The sequence below is a fragment of the Monopterus albus genome, unplaced genomic scaffold (assembly GCF_001952655.1).
Source record: "Monopterus albus unplaced genomic scaffold, M_albus_1.0 scaffold147.1, whole genome shotgun sequence".
Classification (NCBI taxonomy): Eukaryota; Metazoa; Chordata; class Actinopteri; order Synbranchiformes; family Synbranchidae; genus Monopterus; species Monopterus albus.
The window spans coordinates 856,506-877,668 of NW_018128027.1; the positions used below are offsets into that span (position 1 = coordinate 856,506).

Genomic DNA, 21,163 nt, shown 5'->3' on the forward strand with positions numbered 1-21,163 from the left:
CAAGGATCGGCTTTGAGTCCCTTCTTGTTTGCTATGGTGATGGACAGGTTGACAGATGAGGTCAGACAGGAATCTTTGTGGACAATGATGTTTGCGGACATTGTGATCTGTAGTGAGAGCAGAGAGCAGGTGGAGGAACACCTGGAATGGTGGAGGTCTGCTCTGGAAAGAAGAGGCATGAAAGTCAGTCGTGGTAAGACAGAATAAATGTGTATGAACGAGAGGGAGGGAAGTGGAACAGTGAGGTTACAGGGGGCTGAGGTCAAGAAGGTGCAGGAGTTTAAGTATTTGGGGTCAACAGTCCAGTGTGATGGGGAGTGTAGGAAAGAGGGGAAGAGGCGAGTGCAGGCGGGTTGGAGTGGGTGGAGAAAGGTGTCAGGAGTGTTGTGTGACAGAATAGTGTCAGCAAGAATCCAAGGAAAGGTGTACAAGACAGTAGTGAGACCAGCTATGCTGTATGGGTTAGAGACTGTAGCAGTGAGGAAAAGACAAGAGGCAGAGATGGAGGTAGCAGAGATGAGGATGTTGAGGTTCTCTTTAGGAGGGACCAGGATGGACAGGATTAGGAATGAGCACATCAGAGGGACAGCTCAGGTCGGCTGTTTTGGGGACAAGACAGCTGCTGCTGTCCCCAATTTGCTGTAAAATTTGATGTGTCACATCAGCGTCTGCTTGCCAGTGGGCAGCAATACACCAAAAGTAATTCAGAATTTGAAGTGTTCATTTACTGCAAGCAGCATGAAGGCTATCTTGCAATGCTAGCGGATTAGCTCATGTTGCCTCGCTAACATATGCAATGACTCCCGGCGAGCTCTTCCCCATTAGGTTGGCACATCAAAAGCGGTGGGAGAAGTTCTTCACAGGCAGTTAAAAGTGGGCTCAGTGTGGATCTTGTAAATACTGCCTTTGAGTCGGCGCCTCTCGGGGGACACTTCATACACTTTTCCAGTCAGGAGAAGGGGAGGGAGAGAAAAACAGGAGCAGTGACAGGCATCAGAGTGGGAGGAGAGGATGAAGATATGGGGGGTGGGGGGTTTCTGAGAGCCCAGTCCCCTGTCACCATTAGGACAGGATCTGTGGATGAAGAAAATCACTCTCCTCTCCTCTCCTCTCCTGGCTGGATTTCACTCTCATGCTCTTCCTCCTCTTCACTCTTCACATGATATTTGACAGTGAAAGTAGAGCATAGCTGTTTTCTGTTTTCTTTTGAGTCATGTTTTTCATAATACATAAATAGAGCATGCAGCGTCCTGGGAATTCTATGATTCTGTGCATCAGTTTACAGGCAAACACAATAGCATCCACTCTTCTCAAGTGTTGTTCAAAACATTTTATCCATCATAGCCATTTGTAGAGCTCTGGTGAGGCCCTTGACTCTTCAAGGAGCAGAAAGGAATAAGAGATGTGATTTGTTAGCAGCCACATGAACACTGGCACACAAACATATATATACCATATGCTTTGAAGCCCATTGTTGCCTGGTTTTGCAGGCTGATCAATGCAAATGCTGTTATTTACCCAAGCCTGAAATGAAAAGACTATGGATCAATTTGATGCACTTCCATAGGGTGTGTTCATAAAGGCTGTTTTTTTGTCTGAGATACAAGCCCCTTCTTCTGCTTCTTAGCTACCCACCCATCATCTTAAATAAGCCCCCCACTCCCCACCACCAATTCACTATTGTAAAATACACTACCATAGTTTTGTGTACACTCAAACCATATTCTATGCATTCTCTCTGTCTGCACACTCCTTCTGTCTTTTCTTTCAAACACACCCACAGTGTGGCAGGGCTGCATCTGTCTGAGCCATGTGTGTATCTGTGTGTGAATGTGTGTGTTTTTGTATGTTTTGGGCTGACCCACTTACTGTGCTTGGCCAGGCTTGTGCTGCATGTCTGCTGTGCTGTGCTGCCAGGGGGAGATCCCTGCAGACTCCCACAGAACAGTCTCCAGCTCTCCTCCTGACAGACACTTACCGTGGCATATTATCCCCCTGCAGATTGAAGACCTTTGCCTCTCTGTCAGTGTGTGTGTGTGTGTGTGTGTGTGTGTGTGTGCCTTTTAGATACACCTTGATGCAGATGCACAAATGAATACTCACAAAAAGTATGCACATGGGTGCACAGGCAGTAACAGCATCCTTACCAACACAAACACTCTCACACACATATTCAAAGTGCATACCATGCCAGAGCTGTATATTTTTAATTCCATCTGCCCTCCTCCGGCTCCTCCTCCACTCTTCTCCATGTTTGTCTGGAGTTATTGTTTCAATCTTGCTGCATCAGGGAGACCCTGAAGGTTATAAATTAAACATAAATGCAAATGCGCTGAGCCATTGCCCTCCTCCACCTCTCCTCCCGCGCACACACCCATCCTCACCATTCAAACAGATCAGTGTGTCTGCGAATTAATAGGAGAACAGTGGGCTTTTTTAATGAGCGAGAAAGGGAAATTAGTTGCAAAGCCACAGCGAGGTACACCCAGAGCTGCAGCCGAGGCAACGGCTTGAAAAGCCGGGCGCCATCATAGAATATGCTAATGCACCAGGCCCCTTCACTGTCAGCCTTAGTTTTGCTCTAGATGAGATCAGAGCTGAAGCTTTGATCTGGAACGCTGATGGGAGCCAGAATTGTCATGTGCACAAAGTACAGAGAGCAGGAGCACTGTGGATGAGGCTTGCTCTAGTCAGAAAAGGCACATGTAACTAGTGATGATGACAGTCAGGGGATAAAGGTTTGTCTGTGCTCCTATACACAACAACAGAATTCCTCTCACTGACAAACTCAGAAGAATGTAAATGTGATGTCTTCTCAGGGTATCCTATAGCTATCTGGTCATGTGATTGCTATAGGCTGGGCCAGAGCATACTGAATGGTGAACACCATGGAAACTTTGTAATTGGACCATAACAACATTATAGCTTGTATTCTCTGCCATATGGGCTCATAAAGGCAAACGGCTAGGAAAGGTTTCCATAGATGTGACTCGCTTTTATTTGTCTCCAGTGAATGAGCTTCCATTTGAAGAAGTTGGATTATGCCTCTCACTGCCATGTAATGATATGGATTTGTAATTTCTTTTTTTGTATTGTCCTGCTGCCACACAAGGTGTATTTCTGCTTGTATATGCATATAGTTTTCTAAGCTCTGACTTGTACTAACACCATGTCTCCAGCAGGGGTCTTCCCATTGTCACAGACATGACTTCACTATGAATTATACTGCACTATAAGGTTGAGTGAATGTATCTCCTCTTTTTGTTAACATGTGTGACCCAAAGCACCACTTAGGCATTAGAAACATGTGGTCAGCAATGCCCCTGTAGTCATCAATATTACTGTGGTCATTATTACATCCACTGATGGCAGATCATCTTCCTCACATGTGTTCACACCATACCCATTATCGTGGCCATCCTCAGCACAACTCTCATCCCCCATATCCTTCTCTTCCCACCTCCCCTTTCACCCTCCCCCCCACTCCTCTTTCATCTGCAGCTCCCTCTGTTGATCAAATGCATCTGATCTCATCAAAGCGGACCCTCTGCTCATTCAAGACCAAACAGACACCCTGGCTTCTTTACTAAGCTATTTTACATTTATGCTTGAATACCACTGATGGGAAAGGATATCTTGTAGACTGGTTTTGTGTGGTCCAACACTGCAGCCTGGGTTATTTATTTATTTATTCTTTTTATTTCGTTGTCATTGTCACTTCAGACAAGTTTGTCTCTGACAAAGTAAATCCAAGGGAGGAAATTATTCAAATTTGCATGTAATATAACATTCCTATGGAGACTTGCACCGGGTAAAATCCGTGTTTTAAAAAATCTGCTATCATACACAATAGTTATGTAGAATATCATATAGTTTTATATTTCCATGGTCTCGCTCTTAACACTCACTTTCTGTCTGAAAAGAAGTGATTGGAGAACCTAGAGAGGATGAACGTTGTGGTGCGGATATTAGCGGACCAGCTGCTATAAAGTATGAACATTCTTATTCCGATTGTGCACATCTTGTGGTTGCGTGTCCGACTCCTTTCAGAGTTGAGGAGAACTGGCTTGAGCCGAGGGACAGAGAGGGTGGGAAGAGGGAAAATCAGATCTGGATAATTGGATAACAGAAACTCGCTCTGTCAAAGTTGGCGTCTTCCGTTGTGTTTATTTGAAGGATTTATGCAGAACGGAGAAGTAACGAACGCGCGTATTTCGGAGATTAATGACTTCTCCGGTTTTTGATTGTTAAAAAAAAAATCATCTTAAATTCAAGAAAAGGAGCCGTTCCTTAAGCGTTTGATCTGTAATCATTATATGAAATCTTGGTATTATAATGACAATAAGGCAATATATGTCGCGTCATAATACTGCCACAACATTCTAGCTCTTTCTTGTGGTAAAATCAACATGCAGACCATCTTAGATCACAGAAACATCAAAATACAGCCCGAGTAATGGCTCCCTACTCCAGTCCGGATTTTCCTTGTGAGGCGCGCCGGAGCCCTGGAGGTGGATAATCTGGTGGAGCCCGCTTCTCTCATGCCATGCTGGGCCACAAGGGCTCCGGGAGACGCTGCTACATATTACCGAGAACCGGGATGGAGGAGAGGCGGAGGGGGGAAGAAAAAAGTTTCGCTTAAACCTGGCAGAGAAACTTTCAACATGAAGCCTCACTGACGCGCCATTTCACCACTACCACAGCAGCTATAACAAGGCTTGCTTTTCCACTGAATACATTTTTCACCTCCCAGCTTGTGTTTTTCTCCCCTTCTTGTATTATTTTCTGTATGCAAGGCTGGTCGGGGCTTGCTGTCACTGCGCGCTGAGATGTTGGAGTGACGATGGCTGCGCAAGTGGCATCGGCTCCGACCAGAACTAATAACAAAAACAAGGCACTATCCAGCGGTTTGGGTCCGGAGCTCAATTCGGGGAAATCCGGAGGAGGAGGGACCGTACAGCGAACTGGACCGATGCTGGGTGCCGGAGATGGGACTCTTAATAATGTAGACCATCACCGCGGAAACGAGCTCAATATGGTCCATTCAACTTCCACGAGTCATAACGGTCCGGACGGCCATGACAAGGATGGGAATCATCTCACGTCCGCCTCGGCGTCGACTAATTCAAGCACTTCCTCGATGGAAACTGGTTTGATTGCGAACCACAAGCTGAAATGTGTGGGAAGCGGAGATCCCCCTCAGTCTCAACCGCCGCTACAGCCAGCGCAGTTCGGCCAATTTGCGCCTCATCAGCAGGGGCAGATCCAAAGTAACAACACCGCAAATAACAACGGCCAGGGGCCCCGTGGGGACAGAGGTATGGATCACCAACACCATAGTGGCAAAGAGAACCTGCTGGGGGGGCATGGGGAGCCTCAGCAGCAGCAATAACAACGGCCAGGGGCCCCGTGGGGACAGAGGTATGGATCACCAACACCATAGTGGCAAAGAGAACCTGCTGGGGGGGCAGGGGGAGCCTCAGCAGCAGCACTTGCCAGGGAAAAGTGAGGGGGACCTCACCTGTAAACCCGCGGAGAGAATGATGGGTACCAGGTATGAACACTCTAACCTGGGCCCAACAGGTAACAACTCTGAGTTTAATAACTATTACACTCCAAGGCCCTGTTATGAGCAACATGGCGGACAGCAGCAACAAAGCAGTGGGATGGGGATAACACACTCATCGGCACATAACAGCATGGAGAACTCTCACGAAGCAGAGTACCACAACAGCCAGTACAACCAGTACCCAGCGTACCGTGCGGGCTACAGCGGCGGGGCCTACGGGATGATGGGCCCCTCTGGATACCGACAACCTGGGAACATGATGATGGGCAACAACTCCTCAGCAAGCCACGTCAAGTCCCCTCTGGGAGCTGGTTCGGGTGGCTTTCAGAGGTTCCCCGGACAGACTCAGCAGCAGCATCCCTCAGGGGCCACTCCGACCCTCAACCAGCTGCTGACATCCCCCAGCCCAATGATGCGGGGTTATGGTGGTGCGTATCAAGACTACAGCGGCCCCACGGCGCAGCAGCAAGCCGGGATGGGCCTGGGGAAAGACGTGGGGCCCCAGTATGGAGCCACCTCGGCACACGGCTGGGGAGGACAGCAGAGAAACCACCCTCATTCAGTGAGTCCAGGCAACGCAGGGCAAGGCCTCAGCAGGACGCAGGTAAGTTTTGGAAACTTCAGTCAGGGCCTCCGGTGTTTATCAATGAACTTGACTTTCTCAGTGCTGGTGTGTCACTCATAATTAGCAGGTGTTGTGTGTGTGTGTGCCGGTCTCAGATACACTCTGTGTGCTTCGGCCAAGGGGTGAGTCTGGACGAGACTGTTGAACTGTGTACGTGAATTATACGAAAAAAGGTTCATTTGTAATGCATTAGAAAAGCAATTACATGCACATAGTTTTTACGTGTTTAAATGCGTTAAATATAAGTTCTACATGAGCTTTAATAGGACGGAAAAGGAGAATAAACCCATATTTATTTATAAGCAGCACCTTCATCAATTAAATTAGCTTCTAATAATCAACAGGATGCATCTCCTCCTCCACATTTCAGCAGTTCGTATTCCAGATGTACATTGTCATCATTTCATTTTTAGTTTTATCCAGTAGACTATAAACAGCAGTTCATGTTGGGCAGATTCTGCCGACGTGGTGTCAGACACGTTGCGAAACGCCCTTTAGAGGACGTGTTGTGTTCGAGGCGATAGTCGAAATAAAACACCCCTATAGAAAATCTACAGAATTACTCCGAACAAACGCCACAGCCTTCTCTAATATTTCTCATCCTGTAATAATTGATCTGAAAAGTCATACGGGTACCGCGGCCATGGACAGACCGCCTATCCGTCTCTGTGCGCTCCTTATCGAGCTGGAGCGCTTCTGTGCGCCTCGTTTATTCCCATTCAAGAATGCGAACAGTGAGGTAAACTGGCTAAAAAGCTCGCCGTACTCGTGGCTCACAGTTGACACCCAGTCTGCCATTTGATTGGCTCCCCATGGCCCCGCTGGGCAGACTGCACCGACTAAGGAAAAACAAGGAGGATTCTTACCAGTGATTTTTGGCCATGGCGCTGTAGTGATGCTGCATTCATGTCTTATGGGAATGCTCCAGACTTGGAGGCCGTCCAAAAACAATAGAGGCTTTATGAAGGTTTAGGCTGCTTATGATGATTATTCTCATCATTTCCCCATACTGAACAGACATACAAAACACTGCAATGTCAGGCCAAAATAATACAAAGAAAGACTGGACGCTGTATTTCATATAGAGCGAGTGTTTAAATCATTGAGAAATGTTCTGTTTGCTTGCTCTGTCTGACGCACATGTTTAATATCCCACAGAATTTTAGCGCAATTGTCCAAAACGTTGAGCTTTTACAAGGGATGTTATTGCATTACAAAACACGTTGTATAGTAACATTCTGAAATATAAGGAAAAATTATATTTATAAATCTGGAAACACTTTAATTCACCACCACCGTTTTGCAATATAGCTTCAGAAGCTGACTGTTGGGTGGTCTACTGCTGCAGCTGTGGACTGAATGCCTTGCTCAAGGGCACCTTAGTGGTAACAGTGGAGGAAGTAGGCTACATGTTATTAATTATTCAACTATTCCTCGTTCTGTTTGTGGGGACTGCATTCAAGGATCACTGGGTGTCCCTGAGCCCTGTGCTGAAACACTTCTGGTGTCAACAGCATGCAGACCTGCATCCAGGGGAGAGTAGCTGCCACTTCAGAACTTTGAACCAAAACATCACAGTGTTCCTCCAGAAGAGTCATTATTATGCCATTTGTTTTTGATGCGCTGAATTATGCACACTGCTGGATGGCACATCTGGATGACTGGAGGGCAAAGTGGTTGAGCATAACTGTCTGCTTCTTTTCTCACAAAACAAAAGCAGTTCATTAGGCTACATTGTTTCAGTCAAAGGCAGTATGCATGGGATGCTGGGGAAATTAAATGAATGTTTAGCGTAGGAGGGTTTGCTGTGATACTGATTGTAGCAAATTATGCGCTGATAAGATGGTTACCAGAAACCTACAGTAATTTCACTTGTTACTATGTGCGTGTAAAATATATACACATTATGTATTTCTAATGACACATGGGTAGCATATCAGTCGTACCCAAGTTTTTAGAATGAACAGTACCATCAAACAGCTTACATTTAACATTTTATACTGCAAATGTTTTCTTTTCCTTTTTTCAGTTTTCCACTTGAGGAGTGAGTGCATGTGCTACTGAGCTTTTTTTAAACTCCACCAACATTTCAGTAGCGGTGTTCATGCTACAAAAGCCCTATGTTTAATTCATATTCGGAGCAGCAGTACTGCTCTCCTGTGCAGTGACAGGCTGTGTGAGAAAGGCGAGCAGTGTAGTGCATAATACTGCCTCCAAATTGGCCCCGTGATATGACTGTGCTTCACTTTAGAGTGCATTTGGTCGAATCATGCCTCTGTCACCTGTTGGCACAGTTTTCCCTCTTTCTAATTCAATTTCCCTCCCCACTGCCTGTTTTCAGGAGCAAGCTGTGAGCAAAACGAGTGCACCTCATTTGCACTGCTGTCTCCCCCACTCACACTCCCCAACCTGAAGAAAAAGCCCCACCTCTATGTGCATGTGGGGATGGCGTGTATGTGTGCACACACATGCTTCTCTGATCAAAATGACATTGTCCTAGTTTTTCAAATTACCGTGGCCTATTTGATTGACGGAAAACAGAACAATGTTGAATGTTCAGTTTATGACCTTCTGCCTGAATGTTTGTCTGCATGTCAGCTGCTTCAAATCCACCATGTATGTACCAATAATAAGTACTGCACTATCCTCCGACGTGTATTTAAGTTTACATCATAAATGAAATATCTTTTTCTATCTCATCATATATGTGTAACAAGGAGCTGTCTGTTATTCGTTAATCAGAACACAAACAGCACACAAAGAGAACAATAAAAGTAATTAGTAGATAATGATGAGGGCCAGGCAAGTTGGAAATAGTATTGTTGCTTAGATAAGTACTGCAGCAACTCATTTAAAATCTGACCTTATAAAATGAATGGATATCTACCATTTGCAGTACTTTTTTTACTATTATGTGTTTTGCATTTGCTTTTTCTTTCCTTCTTTTTTTTTTTTAATAATTAGAATTGAAGCTTGGTAGTTCTACATATCAAAGACCAGACCAGTCCCAGTCCCATCCTTGGTAATGTGCTTACCTTGAAGTGATCCCTGCTCGCAGTGCTCTCCAGTGCATGCTGTTTACATTTCTCTATTATGAATTATTAGTGTGATATGAACAAAGACTTTATAATGGGAGCAATGCATCAATGTCACATTGTATTATGCGGCTATCTCAGAGAGCCTTTGCATTGGTGATGGGCCTGACTGTGGCTGCTGGAATTTAAGTTATGTTACATGTTCTGCATCGGACAGACAGCCCATGGGGCCTGGTCAGGAAATGGGCATGCAGGTGGGTGTTTAAGTGCTTCTTTTTTTTCTGGGTGGGTGTTTAAAATTAGTATACCTGAGTGTGAGTCTCCTTTCTCTGTCTCTCTGTTTGTTTGTGTGTGTGTGTACAGTCAGGATCCAGTTAAAGCCCCTTTGTCAGCACTTAAACAGTCCACCCTCAACACTGCCCCTATCACAGTGTGCCTCTCTCCTGCTCCCCACCCCTTTCTGTCAGTCGTTTGTTTATGTCGTTTTGTTTACATCTCTGTCTTGGTCAGCCAGCGCAGTGCTGATTAGCAACATTAGAGTGAAATTTTAATTTGCTGTGTTGAGTCCGATAAGCGCCCCGCACAGCGTTTTTCATCTTCCTTGGATGAAACCCAGAGCCTGTTTAGGTAATTGGCATGCCAGAGTTATCCTTGGTCTGCTGCACCAGGTTTACATAAAATGCTAATTAATTCTGATTCTGAAATATAATAAGATTTAAAAAACTGTCCAGTTGCATCCTTGGGCTTAAGCCTGTGTTTTATTAGCTGGCCAATAATTGTAGTTTTTTTCATCAGGCCTCACTGTGCACTCATGGCTTCCCCTGGAGTCAGAGGTTGATGTGTAAACACCCTGAAGAAAGGATTTAATTACTGCGAGCGGGCGTTGATTTGCTGTCACCCGTTTCTCTGCTCTGTCTCATCCACATTGCCAGTGTCAGGTGGGAGCAGAAAAATCCAAACCAAAGCATATAATTTGATTTGATCATCATTTCAGTTTCATTTTTTTAGCCATGCTTAGTCTATTTCACAAGAGGTGGCTTCTCCTCACGGCGACTGTGAATGAAAACTAGACCTGTGTTCTAGAATTAGTCACAAGTCTGGTCGGGGGGTTAGAAACAGCTGTAGACACAGCTTTTAACGATTGCCAACACTTTCCATCCATCATAGCCACGTCTCCATTAAACACAAAGAAAACAGCAAACAAACTGCAAATACTGTAACTGTTACCTCTGTTTAGCATCAGCCAAATCAACTATTCATTTGGCACAGTTACACACAACAGCAAAAAAAAAAGTTTTTCAAAAAATTGTATTAAACCTTCATTTGTTTATTCTAAATGAATAGGTCGTGATTTGGATAAAATTGCATGGAGACTTAGCTGTGTTCCTCTCTGTGTGAACAGTGGCAGAGAGAGAATAGGACAGTCTCAGATGTAGAAATGTAGGCGATATTTGAAGTGAGTCACATGGAAGGCTGCTGACTTCTGAGGAATGGGCCTGGGTGAGTTCACCAGAGAAAGAGAGAGAGAGGGAGAGAGAGAGAGAGAGAGGGAATCAGTTTCTGAACTCTGGCAAATGTCAGCGTAGTTAAGATCCTGTCCTTCTAGACTTCATCTCACTTTAGCCTTGTGAGCGAAAAGAAGCATTTACAAGTTGTTGGCCTCACAGGCACACGTATATATTAGGTTTCTGTCCTCTAATAGCATGTGTGTGACTGGCAGTGCGCCAGCTCTCATGGCAGAGGGTGCTGTGGTGGTGCCCTGAACGTCCCACCGCTGCCACAGCCCTGACCTTCTCTTATGCTAATTAGCCACGTGGAGCAGCTGAACGAAAGGCCCCACTCCTCCCTCCCCCACAGGAGGGGTGAATTCTTTTTTTCTTTCTGTCTGGATTTCTAGAATCTCTTTAGGTATATTTACTAAGGAAATGCTGTTAATTATATGCTCAGTAAACAGATGGTCTAATACACATACAGCACTGCTTTCACTTTGGAAGCCAACTCTTCTCGTTCTTACTAAATATGGCCTCTCCTCTTTTCCGCCTCTGTTTCTGGCTCTCAGTTACCAGGTGTCCCAAGGGACCAGTAGTCAGTTCAGTATTTAGACAGCCAGCATATCCTATCGAATATTTATACCCTGTGCTGAACAGATCTGCAGGCCCCTAGTGAAATGCTATCCTGCTTACAGTAACCACTGCCTTCCCTGGCCTTGTATCCTCTGTGGCCAGCAGAAGAGGAAACTGGAAACAGAAATCAGCAATTTTGTGATTGCAGTGATTAAACCTAATTCAAAGAGTCAGTGTGATATTTTTAAGATCCAGACACACTCTGCATATCTCTCAGGTTTACTAATAGTCTAATAGTTTGGCCAAACAAAAGTGAAGAGAAGAGGATAATTGGCAGGTTATTCTGGGAGCTTTATTTATTTATAAGAATGTACAAGATTTTTGTGGCACACTGTTTTTCATTTAGGCTTTAAAATATACTTACTGTATATCTGCTTATCTCAAGCAACAGCTTACAAACTGAGCACATTTCAAATAAAACTTAGGGGTTAAAGTAAAAGCAATTTTAAGACAAATCAAAACAAAGAATTTTTAAGTTTTATGAATTCAGGCTTGTGCCTTTTTTCAGACTTTTTTTGTCCAGAAAATCAAAAAGAATTAGTGCTGCTAACCTGACAATAGTTTGTGTTTGATTAGCTATTGTATGTGTTTATTATTACCAAAAGTAATAATAAGTACCTCTCAGGTGGATGTGGTTAATTCTTTTACTTTTTTGTGATTGATTTGCTCTCAGTGTGTGTTGTAGCACATCTAATGCATTTATAGTCACATAACTCATAAAAATGTAAATGCATGTTTACATTAAAGCATATTTGTTATACATTTAATTTATGTGTGTGTGTGTGTGTGTGTGTGTGTGTGAGACTTCACATGGAAACTGTACAGTAGTTGTCAGTATCATCTTGAAAATCATCATCATCATCATCACTGTCATCTTTCACTTTACACACCAAACCCTGTGCACTCTTCTCCGTTTCCAGACTGTAGACTGTGCACTCCAGTCAGACGTCCTGCTGTTTGGTTTGAGTTTATTCTAATCGGTGTTGGCACGATGGGTTCACTCGCTCAGCTGCAAAAAAAAGAAAATGAGACCAAATGGGACCAGCGAGGCACCGTCTATCGTTTGTAAAGCACAGAGAGTCAAAAATATAAAAACGATGGGACACGGAAGACGCGCTGAGTTCCTGTTAATGAGTTTTGTCTGTTTCTTCAGGTCATTTCTTTTTCTTGCCAAGTCCCACTTCATTTTTTTTCTTTGTCCTTTTCTGTCACATACACACACTTTTCAGTATACACCTAAGTGTGCACATCTCTCTCAGTCCTTTGTGTTGACTGGTCAACTATGTATTTTCCCAGCCAGGACATGCTCCTTTCATCTTTTTCCTTTTCTACCAAAGATTGCCCATTATAATTTACTGTGCGTTTGTATGAGAGAGAGAGAGAGAAAGGGGAAGAGAAAAGAGCTGTTGTGTGGATACGCTGTGGATTTATAGATGCACAGATCAAAACAGGACACTAGTGGTTACTCCTGGCTGAATGCTACCTCATTTAGATCAATTTTATCACAGTAATTTAGGAAGCAACAAAAGACATATGTACTGTGGACACATGCACACACACATGCATATTTAGCAGTCCTCACTGGACATACTGTATGTAGAAAATGTTATGTCAAAAATTTAGTTTGCAATGTTGCAGAATTTCTCTGATTTTCTCACATCACACACCTGCTGATATGGCCAGACTTGTGTTCTACATTCTAGCCACTCCTCTGACACAAACCAGATGAACTGGATCAGTTATTGACAACACAAGCTAACTTTATTTTAGACTTTAACTGTCTTCTTTCTTTTCTTTGATGTTAATTCCTTTAAACGATATCAATATGTTTCACAAAAGCAGATGTTTGCGTGCACAGTTAATCTCCCTGTGCAGCTGCTCCTGCGTGCACATGTGTACGTCCTCCTACTCAATTAACATCCATAGTTACTGTTGGCTAAACATGCAAAGGTTAATGTAGTGTCAGACACATGCCAGAGGGGAGTGTGGAATACCACATTAACATAATCCATAGACAACTGTCCCATTTACGAACACTGCGGCGGTGGTGCCGGACTGCTCATGCTTCCACTGCACTGCATTAGAGTAGATGGCAACACCTCTCTACGGAAAGACATTTCCAAGGAAAATGACAGCTTGTCATTTTTTAGGCATGATTCTGTTATGTTCCTGTACAGTTGTGTTTTTCCCTAATAATAAGTTTAGGGTTAATTTTGCCCTAAACTCTAGGTTCACTCCAGTGTAAGTATAGGAATTTGAGTAGAGCTTTCCTGGTTGCTTGATTATCAGAATAACCACTATTTTGCAGTAAATGCAGTTGTTATTTTCTTAAGCAATGAGGCCAGTTTTTTTTTTGCATCAACTTGCCTTCATCCAGGAGTATTCATTGGACTAATATTTAAAGCATTCCATGTTAATTAGATGTTTTATGGTAATGGAGGCAGCGATCATGTTGTCCTCTCACCCGCTGGGGCTGGAGTCTGTACTGCCAGTCCAAATGATTATGTGTGCATAAGACAGGCATTTTGAAAAATACAGCACATTTTGTGTTTGCTGCTTAGTTTGCCTGTTGATGTCTACGCTTTCAGCATTGTTTTGAGGGAGCCTTAATGGGTATTTTAATTAGTCTGTCTTTGGAAACGCCCTGTGTGTGTTGTGGTTTGTGTTGGACACAGCAGGCTCTAACAGCTCCCAGACATTTCTAAACTTTTTTAACACACTGGCCACATTACAAAACACAGAGTCATGTTTGGAAACTTCTGCAAATTCACATTTTTTTTAAATATTTTTTGAAAACATAAACAGCCCCTTCATTTCTCCCTGCTTTTCTTTCTCTCCTCTTTCTCCTCCCAGTTGTTTCCAAGTCTTTGTCTTTTTGTCAGCTGGATGTTAGTTGTGGGTGACCTTGGCTTGACTACAGTGCTTACTCATTAAGTAGTAAAGCTGAATGTTTCCATTATAGCAGAGAGGGAAAAAAACGAGCATGGCCAATTAGTGGTAATTAATGGTGGAGAATGTGAGGCATTCTACAGGGCACCCAGACCTGGACTCTGAAGGGGGCAGAGAGGCGCAGGGGGTATGTGTGGTAGAAATTTAGCGTCTTATTTGGGAAGATATACATTATATATGAACCCACAGATGAGCTAGGAGAGGTGGCTTTAAGTGTATATATCCTATGTAATATGGGAAGGACACAATTAGGGTTGTGTGATCAATGTATGTGAGTCTGTAGGATGAAATAATGAATTCAATAATGTGCATGTGTAATGAGTGTAAGAATGTTTTTAAATGACTGTGAGTATTGAGGCTTCAGGTAGGGTGTTTGGTATATGTGTATGCTTTCATACATTCCTGGGTGCTGACAGATGGGAAAATCACTGGGGGATCTGCTATGTTTGAGCATTTAGAGATGACTGAGGTCAACAGGTGGTAACACCCCTCTTTGACATTTGACCCCTGATGTCATGTCTGCCTACCCTGCCGCAGCCCTTTGGTGTGGCTTAGATGGAGCTTGTTAGGCAAAGGTTTGAGAACACACAGCCCCCAAGCTAATATACCATCAGCTCTAAGGAACATTTTGTGTTGATTTTTGTTCTTAATTGTGGATTTTTTTTAATGCTGATCTGCAGTATTTTAGCATCTCACCATCAAGGAGAAATTCAAGGTTGTTCACCAAGACACTCTCTTACTCTCCCTCTTTCTCAGTGGCTGCGTATGATTTATTCACCCCGCCTACCTCTCGTTTTTTATCAGTTCTTGGGTGAAGCTGTCACAGCCGTGTAATCCTTTGGGTGCCACTAGCTAGGAGACTTACATGTGTGCACTCATCAGAGGGATGGTGTGTGCTTGGAATGGTATTTGCAGCAGGGTGTTTAAACAGTAAGTAGCAAAGGGTCTCGTGTCCAACATGAAAATCTTGGCAGGTCAATAAATTGATGGTCAAGTGATGGTCAGTACAGGGGAACTGGCTGTGTTGTCACTTTAAGTGACGTGTTAGAATTGACAAGTGGCAAGAAATGAGAGAGAGCAGCTGTAAAGGCAGGAGATTTTTTAAGGGTATTTTTCAAATGCAGCTTTCAGGGCCCCTGAAATTGCACTGCCTGGTAAATGGATGGTTTCAGGAGTATACAATGTATTAGAAGTCAATTGTGCATGGGAGGGCCTATTTTCCATATCACTAGTTGAACAAGTGTGTCACTGTGTGTGTGAGTAGCTGTTGGACCTCTGCCTTCATGGCACACCAACATACACAGTCATGTCTTACTATAGCTGTGAGGACACTCATTAGCATAATGTATTTCCTAGCTCCTTACCTAAACCTAATTCTAACCTGAGCCCTAACACCAATGTATGTTCAAAATGCCCTTAGAGGATGTGTCAGAAATGTCCTCATCCCATGGTATAAAACTCAAAGTAGTCCCCATAATATATGATCATACACAATCACACACATTCAGAATCCACATGCCCCTGCTCTATCTATTCCCCTGTTGCTTGAGCTTATGTGTGGGGTGGGGGTGGTGGTGGTGGGGTTACGCTGTGAGGGCTGCGGTGTACATCAGAATCCATTACCCATAATGGCTTCTTTCCCCGTTGCCCGCATATCCATTTACTTTCCCTCTTCTGACATTTATTTTATGACTGCTTACATATCAAATATTTAAATAAACAGATTCGGGGGCTTTGGCTGAGGTTTTGCCAGGGAATGATGGGAGAAGTTGTAGTGGAGGGAGGGAGGGAGGGCATGGTCGATGACATTCATTACAGAAATGAGGAGAGAAAAAACAGGGCTGGGTGGTGGGGAGTGGGGTACCAGTCGTGTATGGTGGGAGGAAAAGTAGCAGCAGCAGTGGGGGTGGGGAGGGGGAATGCTTCGCTTGGCTCCAATCAAAGCAAGCGGAGGAGGGCGGCGTATTTTTTCGCTTTCGCTTGGCAGCAGCCGTGACAGACGGCTGTGTATGCGCATGTGCCTCAGGTTGTGAGTGTTTATGTGCGTGTTCGCATAGTCGCAGGGCTCATCCGTCAGCGTTTCCTGGGGATGCGCTAGGACGTGGGAGAAGGCTCTGGTGGCTCGTAAAAAGCTGTCCGCTGTACTGAAGCAATATCAATTGCACAGCCACCGCCAAGGAGATCAGAGCACAACGCAAAGTAACTAAGAGAAAAAAAACAACAAGAAAAGAAACAAAGTGAACGCAGCAATGAAATGATATAGAAAAAAGGACAGAGGGAGGGAGATGAAGGTGAGGGGGAGGAAGATTTATTCTCTTGATTCCTCAGGAGAGGAAGATAGAGAGAAGGCAGGCGAAGAGTTTTAGGGGAGAGGGAGAAAGTGAAGGGTGTAAAGTGAGACAGAAGGGTTTTGTGTGTGTGTGTGTGTGTGTGTATGTGTGTATACACACACATTGATATGTATGTGGAGAGATGTATGGCCCGTCTTGCACTGGCTGGCATCAGTGGGAGGACCATTACTGTCAGGCTAATCTTGAAATAATTAATTGCGAAGTCGACGCTTTTTAAAGAGTATTGTAATTGAATCCCAAATTAGGCTTGGGAAAGGGGACGCGTCCTGCTTTGCTGCAAGTGTGTTCCCATTCTCCAGTCACACACACACATACACACACACACTCATCAGTGGGTCGTGCGCGCAGGCGGGTAGAAGGGAAAAAAAGACAACAGGCAAAGGAAATGCTAATGAAATGCATATTTGGGGAGAAAGGGGCCATCTATAATTTAGCTGTGCTCTTTGAATGTGAATGATGTGTGTGCAAGCTCTGTGATTTATTTTTGTTGCGCAGAGGGATAATTCTGTCAGTGTAGGCTTTTATTCTTGTAAACAAATGTGGGGAAAAGAGCAGAATAAAAGTGGAGTAATAAAGTACACAGAATGGTATGAATACATTTAGGTGCTGGCATGAATATTTTGTACGTATAGGGGACAGAGGGCTTTGATGAAAGAGATATGACAGATATGAGAGCTGTGATATTGCCTGATCAAATTTGGGGTTGGCCTCCACTTTATTTTCTGGCACTTGTTTTCTTTCTTGTGTGTGTGTGTGTGTGTGTGTGTGTGTGTGTGTGTGTTTTCTCATGGATTAGTGCTGAGTTTTGCTTCCTTTCCCACACCCACGCCTTCACAAACATATGCACACACCCAACATGCACCTTACAACCCCTTAAATCCTCCAAGACTCTTTTGCACCGGCCTCTGCACCAAGGCACTGTTTAAAACGGGCAGCTCAATGTGCTTTCACTTACTCACACTGCTACCCACATGGTTCCTCCTGGATGACCCCTGCAAAACTATAAGCTATAGAACTTTCTGGATCAAAGCTCCATGAAAGGGGTCTGCCCTCCATAAACATCAACCCTGCTCCATAACTCTGGCAGGAGCGAGGGAAGAAAGATGGCACAGGGTGGGGGGTCAGGGAGACCAATCTGCAAGGCAATAATGGAAACTAAGTGGTCAACAGATGCCTGAAGCTGAAACACTGGGGTAACGTTCAAGGTAAATAAGCTCTCATTGTCATGCTGTACACTGAGATTGTTGTAGTTGTAGCAAAGATTCTTTAGTTTAGAATATAACGTGTGCACCTCACAAGCACACAGGACTGAGAGAAAGAGCTGCACTCAAATTGCTTGTATTGTATTTTCTGTTGTGCTGTACCATGCCTCAGTCTCACATCCACAAACACTCAAGAACCAGTCTAACCACTCCAGCAACAAGCTGGCCCATGCAATGCACTAGGCTGTGTGCTCTAGGTTCACTTTTATTGTCACTAAAATCCTTTTCAGAATTGAAATACAATGAAATTCTTTATCTCTGGCACAAATCTGGCTGCATCTGTATGACAAATCAAACGTTCCTCATGCTGTTTTCCAAATGTTTGAAACCTTTTCAAGTCATATTTGGCCCAGATCTGACAGCTATAAACTTGGCTCCGAACATCCCATTTTCTCCTGGTTGACTGGGATGAATAACAACTGAGAGGACAATATTGTGGTCTAGCTGTGCACGGCTGCCTCCTCTGTTTCTGTGATCCTTCTATCAATAAGGAACACAAGCCTGTCAGAAGGCCTGCCAACTGTCTGGCTGTCCACGCAGCCTGCTCTCTATGCAACATCTGGACACAGATGGTACACACTGATCACACACGCATACACACAATAGCTTATACACATATTTTACTCATACTTGCAGACATTTGCGGACATGCTGTGCATTTACAGTTGTTTAATAAACTGATTGTGTTTGGGTATGTGTGTGTCCCTGCACCCATACACCTATTCTTTCTATGGTGTATCAAACACTCATATTTTTCCCTCGAACTGAATGGGAAAGTTTGCCCAAACGTTCAACTGGTAGTGTGTGTAGAGTACACACTGGTTTACATGAACATTACCTTGTCCATAAATGCATAGTAAATACTCGACATGCATAGTGAAAACTGGACATGGTGAAATCTGCGTGTGACAGCCCTTTAATATGTCTGGCCTTAAATGAAAACCTGGAAGTTGTAGGTCAATCAAGGTTCAGTGTGTAAAACGACTCATGATCAGTGTTCCTATGTGCACATAGTGGTTGCACCATTAGCTGACATCATTAACAGTAAGAATTAGTTATGGTTTAACTGGCTTTTTCAACAAGCAAAAACGTATGAGGCTGATGAATTTTAAAACTGTTTGATACTATATAGGAGTTGTACATAGAAACAGGCTTTCATTGTGATCATGTCCAAACCTAATTAGATTTTAAATGCAAGTATTTCTCAATTTTCTCAGTCATATATATTCATAGGATCTTGCACAGAAAGTCCACTGTAAACATAGCTGCCCTGGGGCTTAGCTATAATGGAAGTGAATGACAGAGTTCGGTACGAATCAGAGGTGTGTATATGTAGTCAGGCCATGCATCAGGGCTCCCACAGGCCTGGAGCCTCTCATTGATTGGCCCAGTCCCCCCACCTCATGTTCCCAGCCAGCTTCAGTGATTGATTCCCAGTCAGGGCCAAGAAGACGGAAGGCCTGGGCCAGAGCTCTCAGAGTCTACAGCTTCATAGAGGGCGACCTAGAGGGGCTGGGGGGGTACCTAATTCTGAGGCCCCTAACCCAGGTCAGGAGCCCATTTCTAGGGAAACCTTCACAGCAGGATGGAAGAGTGGAGGCTCACATTCATTACAGGAGAAAATTGAGGCCATGTCTACTGTTGCTGCTGCCATGGCCGCTATATGGAGGTGTGGGGTAAAACAAGCAGGGGTGGTGGTGGAGTATGTGTTTGAGTATATGCATGCAGGAGGTGAAAACGTCAAGAGATATTGGTGCATGGGGGGGTTAGGGGAAAAGAACATGCTATTATACAGTCGACCACAGCCATACACACACTGAAAGCTGGAATACATTTTCTGACTCCACTTACATTGTTCGGGCCTCTCGCCTGCTATGTTCCCATTCATACTGAACATCGCTGCTGCTGTGCATCAACAGGCCCCGCTCCGTGTGACTTTATGAAGGCTGAGCAGAGGGGGAAAATGATATGAAAATCAATTTTTTTCTAATTAACTTTGTAAATTTCCCACTGAGCTATCAGACACGGGGGCCTTGTGAGTCGTGTCGAGTCCGATAATGAAATCAATTTGGTTCAAATTGTTTCAGGTGACTTTTAATGAGTGTCTAATATCTGCCTGAGGAAGGAAGGTCAGGGTATCACTTTGTTATTTGTGTTTGTGTGTGTATGTGTGTGTTTGTGTGTTTTTATATATATGATTGATCACCCACAGGAGAAATATGGATGGTTCTACCCTGGAGGACAGGGCGGTGTTCCAAAACAAACAGCCTGAATGTAAATCCTTGTTTTTAGTGGGAAGCCTCCTTAACTGCACCACAGGTGTGACCCAGTTTGAGAACTTGCTTTGTATAGATGTAGTATATTTGCTGTTTATTAATTCTTCATTGAAAGACATTTTTTTTTAATTTATTGCACCTGTTTGTATGAGTGCCAAGCAAAATTAAGGATTAAAAGTGGAGGAAAGCTCAATAACATAGAGGGATGCTTATTGTAGTCTTGGTTTAGATGGCGCTTTTGCATTCATGACGTACTCTGCTCCCTCTCCTTCAATGGCTGGGCTTCAAGCCTGAGGAGCTCATTAAGCTTTACCTTACAGGGAAGACTAATGGATAGCAGAGAAAGCCCCCTCAGGACCCTTTAACATCATTTCTGGTCTGCTCGCTTAGTATTCACTTATGTATTTTCACCCTACTCTGAGCACAATATCATGAATAACCATTCCTAATTCATAAACACACTTGGTGATACGGGACCTCATTCATAATTATCTAAGCTGTAGAAATACAGTTCCTCTCCAATACCATTCCATTAGCAAAGGTGGTGATTTCCTTGAATAAAGGGGGAATGTAGCCTGCATATTTAATAGCAGCATTTCAGCTCAGTGCCGGGAGACGTGCGAAGCAAAAGGGCAGCACATTTACTCAAATAGCCTGTTCTGTGTCTTTGGGACAGATGGAGTTCTTGTTATTTTTCTCCCTCCTGCCATTTATTTCCCTTCTCTTTCATTTGGTTGAGTAACATTACTACATGGGGTTCTGCAGGCTGGGGATGTTAGAGAGGAGTGCATTCCTCTCGTTCCACTGTGGCCCTTAGATGAAATGTATTCTTTCTGATGGCCCCTCTCTGTCACATGTTCACAGCCGGCAGGAAGCACATAGGACTCAGAAACAGGTAAAGACTGGAATTGTATCAAGGCCCGCACTCATCCAGTAACTGATTTTTTGAATAGGCAAGCAGTGCGGCAAGAGG

At 44.0% G+C, this 21,163-nt stretch overlaps 1 protein-coding gene across 1 annotated transcript in view; it reads left to right on the forward strand.

Annotated features, from left to right (window-relative positions):
* The first annotated feature begins 4,066 nt into the window (after positions 1-4,066).
* The window catches only part of LOC109968355 (AT-rich interactive domain-containing protein 1B-like), a 197,378-nt gene continuing 180,281 nt past the window's right edge, over positions 4,067-21,163 (forward strand). Inside the window, exons 1-2 of the mRNA XM_020614568.1 lie at positions 4,067-5,299; positions 5,403-6,173. Of these exons, the coding sequence (XP_020470224.1) occupies positions 4,844-5,299; positions 5,403-6,173 (1,227 nt within the window). The 5' untranslated portion in view covers positions 4,067-4,843. The remainder of the gene's footprint in view (positions 5,300-5,402; positions 6,174-21,163) is intronic.